Here is a 4,848-nt window from a genome sequence, read left to right as displayed (position 1 = left end):
GCCGTAGAGGCACATGGCAGCAACATATTGCGCTGGACTCGGGCTATTCGCGAAGCGAAAAATCAGCGACCATTCTAGCCATTACAGCTTAACAATAAGAATAAGAAAAAGTACATGCATTTCATAATTTCTTATGTTTGGTGTGTTCCCTTGTTATAATGCGCTTGAGCTGTAAAATTGCATCTTGTTCATCTTCATGATTATCAGTCATATCATATGTCAGTACGTCAATATGTGTTGCAATGAATAGGAAAACATACAAAAACGTGACAAAAAAAATCTCAGTATCTGATATTTTATGACTACTAAAGAAAATTATTTTCTGAGAAACCTGAGATATCTATCCTAGTCTTCTATCTTAAAACCCATAATGGCCACATTATGCCTCTGATGCAGCAGAGGGAGCACTTGTGTCAATATTAAACAACAAAGCTGCCATACGTTTCTCTTTCTGTGTAATGTTTTTCAGTATCCAGTGACTTGAATAGAGACTCTTAGCCACAAATGCATGACAAGAGATAGACAGGGTAAGTGCATGTGGCAAGACCACTTCAGCAGACCAGCAAACTTTCTGTCAGGGACTTTAATGCCTTTCAATAAAAAACACCACCTCAGTTTGCATATTGTGAAGATCTGTGGGGCTAGTTGTGCTATTTGTCTTACAGGAAGTTGTCACAAGGGCTATAATAACACAGTAATTATAAGTTAATATAAGTTACAGTAAATACACTGCCCAGCCAAATACTGCCCAGATACTTAAGAATCTATCGATGGATCATTATTATAGTAATTATTATTTTTCTAGCATGTTATATGTTTGGCAACATTTTTTTTTTTTTTTTTTTGTAGCCCTAAAAGATGGAGTGTATAGCTTTTCATTTCATAAACAACAATGTAGGAAGACACATCATCATTTTCACACATGAATTGGCACCTCTGAGTCCTGACCTTAATTTCATTAAAAGTCTTTGGGATGTGCTGGAGGAGACTTTACAGAGTGCTCACCTCTTGCATTGTCAATACAAGATCTTCACCAAAAATTGATGCACCTCTTGATGGAACTAAATGTTGTGATGTTATTTCCATCAAGAGCTGCATCAATTTTTGGTCAAGATCGTGTGTGTGTTGTGAGAACTATCACTTTAAGATAGAATAATGTTTGTGTGTTGAACTGTGCTCCGAGGTATTTTCAGAACAAATCACTTTTATTAATTACTATACTTGGTTGACAAAACAATAATTACATAATCAACAATATTTAACAATATTAATTAATTAATTATAACTGTATAAGCTGTATAAGATGAGTTTCTGTGTGCACACACTCATGCTCACAAAAAGCACATAACAATCAGCGTGTAAATGCAGAATTAAATTCTCTTTCTTGCCATTTTGTGCTTCTACACACTTAGATACACACAAAGTTATGTCAAAATGCCTATTTCAATGAGTATTCACGTAAACAAAGTCAGTTATGTCTTATAGACAGTGCAGGCTTCCGGGTTCTACGTCAGAACGCAGACTTCAGGTTGAACCACTGTAGTCACGTTGACTATTTTAACGATGTCTTTACTACTTTTCTGGACCTTGAATGTGGTAATTGCGTTGCTTTCTATGGGGGATAAAAAAAACTCTCGGATTTCATCAAAAATATCTATGAACAGTCTTACAGGTTTGGAATGACATGAAGTGAGTAATTAATGACAGAAATTTCATTTTTGGGTGAACTAACCCTTTAATGACAGTAATTACGACATGACGAGAAAACAGCATAAGCTTGTTGTTTTGGTTCAGGAGGAACTGTAAAAGGTGGCTGCTGTTTGTTTGCGCTGCTCGGTGACTGTCTGTCTACAACTATGCATAGTCTCATGGAACACACTAATGACGTGTGATGTCTGTGCGAGCAGGGTGTGCGGAGGTATGGAAATACGGGTTGACATGCAGGTCGGACATCCTATCATTGCATTCGGTCCGACGGACGGACGTTTTTTGGTCCTGAGACTTCCACAGAAGATATATAGTATGTATTTTATAGAATATACAGTTAAGTATTTTTAAAAAATATTTAGACCACTTCTATTATTGATTGCTATCATGATGTGAAGAGACTTTCAACCAGTATAACAAAAAGTGTTTATGAAAAACATTTTTGGTCTCTTCTCTGTGGAGCAATATGGGCAATTTAATAGCACCTGTTTGCAAATGCGAACCATTTTCTGAATCTGTTTTCAAAGCTGCAGAATCTATATGCATGACTTGTATATTAAAATACATATAGCCTATATTAAAAACTTGTAACTAGGCCGAGCACCAAAATCTAGAACTATTTTTTTTTATTAACCTGTGTTATTTTAAATATATGAGAACGGGTTGTGTTCTTTTGAAATTCATCTATGATTAACTATAAGGAAGTAGGCCTACTGCTTTTATTATGCTAAATGTGGTGTTTGAAAGACTTGAATGTTGTTCAGCAGACGGAACTTTGCTCCGTGAGAACTGCAAGAGCGGTAGAAGAGAGCACCGCAAATAAAGCATGTCATTAGGACACGAGACGTGCAGAATTCACACATAGCACCTCTTTTAATAAACTTCTCCTCACTGAGGCACTTCAACAACTTGAGTCGAAGCCAGACTTGTAGAATCGCAGCTGATGTCTGAGGACTGAGAGGGGGGAAGAGACGCCCAACCCATTTCTTTTGTGCTGAAGAGCCTGTGATTTCATTGAGCTTTTCCCGGGCTGCTACTATAATGGGCTCCCTCGCTTTGAATCGCTCTTGTATCCGAGACTTGTTTTTGCTGGTTAAACTAGAGCAATCTTTTTTTTAGTTGGCAGCAGTTTTGAAGCTTGAGGACTGGCAGAAGAAATTTCTCGCCGAGCATCCGGACTGGTCCCAATGAAAATGCACGGGAGAAACAGGTACAACCTGGTGGACGATGTAGCGGATTCGCGAGTCCCGCTTCACAACGAGGAAGCATATCAACACGGAATACACTTCCAAGCCAAGGTGAACCAGACTATCTCTACTCCAAACGTAGCCATTGTCATTATTGCTAGTTATACTATTTACCGATACTTTTATGTAGTCATTTGGAGTATGTACGTCAAATGGGCCACTGACTGTGTAGCAGGGGTAATTTATACATCAGACAGTCAGGATCATGTTTTTGGTAGCAGCGATGACACCAGACACTAGGCTGTGCGAAAACATATGAAAATGCCACCGAATAAACATTTGGATCAATAATAAATAAGAATGTCCGAGAGCAAAAAAAGGAAAAATCTTTTATAAATCGAGTTTAAAACACACGAGCCAAGATCATAGAATGTAATCTTTATATGCCTTTTTGTTTTTTTTAAATAAAAATATATATTTTTTAAGGTTATAAGGTTATACTGTTTTCATTACAAATATTTTGAAATTGAGTCATTTTTATAAAAAGTTTAGGTATGTATATACAGTATATATATATATATATATATATATATACACACACACACACACACATAATGTATGTATTAAATCTCACTATTCATTGGTTTTCTTGTTATGACAACAAATGCTTTCTGCATGTTGGTTGCACCATGCTGAGGTGGGCATAATGTTCGAAAACAACATTGGTTCACTTTTCTTTCTTTTTTTTTTTGGGAAATTAAAAAAAAAAAACTACTTAAGCTAATGTTTCTCTCTTTTTTGTCAAGAATTACAGCCTTTTTATTGTTTTATTTTTATACAATCATTCCACCAAGACATTTTACTTAATGTTTTTGCCACAAAAAATATAAAATTTACTTTTAATTCAGAAACTGGAAACATGTTCATCATTCTTTTTAATGTATTTTTGATTAGCTTAATAGATTCAGATGAGAAACGTCACTGACCCGTATGCAGAGAGTTTTTTCAACGACACTATTTTTGGTGTCTGGCTCAACTTTCCTATTAATGGCTGCATGGCTGGATACACTGGTACTTTAACTGAGCTGAGATGTCTTTAAAACTCTGGAGGGTATTTGGTTTCTTCAGAAGCCTTGGCTAGATTTGACTTTGACATTGGATCATTAACATTTCATTGAATAAACCCCTACTTGGCTGTGTCTCAAAACATATTGAGCTGCCTTGGTAGTGAGACATTGGACATCAATTTCCAGTAGTTGAGGTTTTGGGACAGTACATTTTGTCCACAGCTAAAAACAACAAACAGCTGCTAGATTTTTTAACCATATGATGTAAATACATTTAATCTTACTATAATAAAGCTATTTAGTATTATAAATTGATTTTATTTATTGCATATATATTTATATACATCAACCATGTCCTGTTTACAGCATTTCTGACTTGCCCGCTTATTACCACTTGATAAATATTTAAGTTGTGTCCATTAATGAAAGCCAGCACATGTTTTAAGGTCCCAGATAAGTCTTCTATTTTACCACAGTAATTTCTTAAATACATCTACATATTTAGACACTTACATATTTCATTAAAATTATAGTCTGTTTTCTCATATATGTCATAAATACTGGTGTTTTCCCAGAGAGCTTATCTTTCAGTGTTTCAAATCTGCAGACAGTGAAATGTCCCAGGAAACCTAAAGCCTTTGTATACTAAGCTACTCAGAAGCCTATTGCTGAGTAATTTTAGCTCCAATTTGTGATGCAGGATTATCTTCCAGGAATTTTATTGGCTGGAAAGCCAAGACCTAGAACCACTCACATTTGCAATCACACATTCTGACTGCAGTCTTGCGGTCTTGTCTTTCAGAGCTTAAATCAGCTGTATAAGTTGCTATTTTTGCTGAACTGTTGTCAGTATTGTTGTCCCTCTCAGCTGGATTTAGACTTTGGAA

General features: G+C 35.8%; 1 protein-coding gene across 1 annotated transcript in view; it reads left to right on the top strand.

Annotated features, from left to right (window-relative positions):
- The first annotated feature begins 2,551 nt into the window (after positions 1–2,551).
- Positions 2,552–4,848, top strand: part of si:dkey-34e4.1 (carboxyl-terminal PDZ ligand of neuronal nitric oxide synthase protein) — a 49,957-nt gene continuing 47,660 nt past the window's right edge. The window contains exon 1 of the mRNA XM_051895251.1: positions 2,552–3,005. Within this exon, the coding sequence (XP_051751211.1) occupies positions 2,895–3,005 (111 nt within the window). The 5' untranslated portion in view covers positions 2,552–2,894. The remainder of the gene's footprint in view (positions 3,006–4,848) is intronic.

The sequence above is a fragment of the Ctenopharyngodon idella genome, chromosome 5 (assembly GCF_019924925.1).
Source record: "Ctenopharyngodon idella isolate HZGC_01 chromosome 5, HZGC01, whole genome shotgun sequence".
Classification (NCBI taxonomy): Eukaryota; Metazoa; Chordata; class Actinopteri; order Cypriniformes; family Xenocyprididae; genus Ctenopharyngodon; species Ctenopharyngodon idella.
The sequence above is the reverse complement of the archived record's forward strand: the minus strand, read 5'-3'. Positions and strand labels throughout refer to the sequence as shown.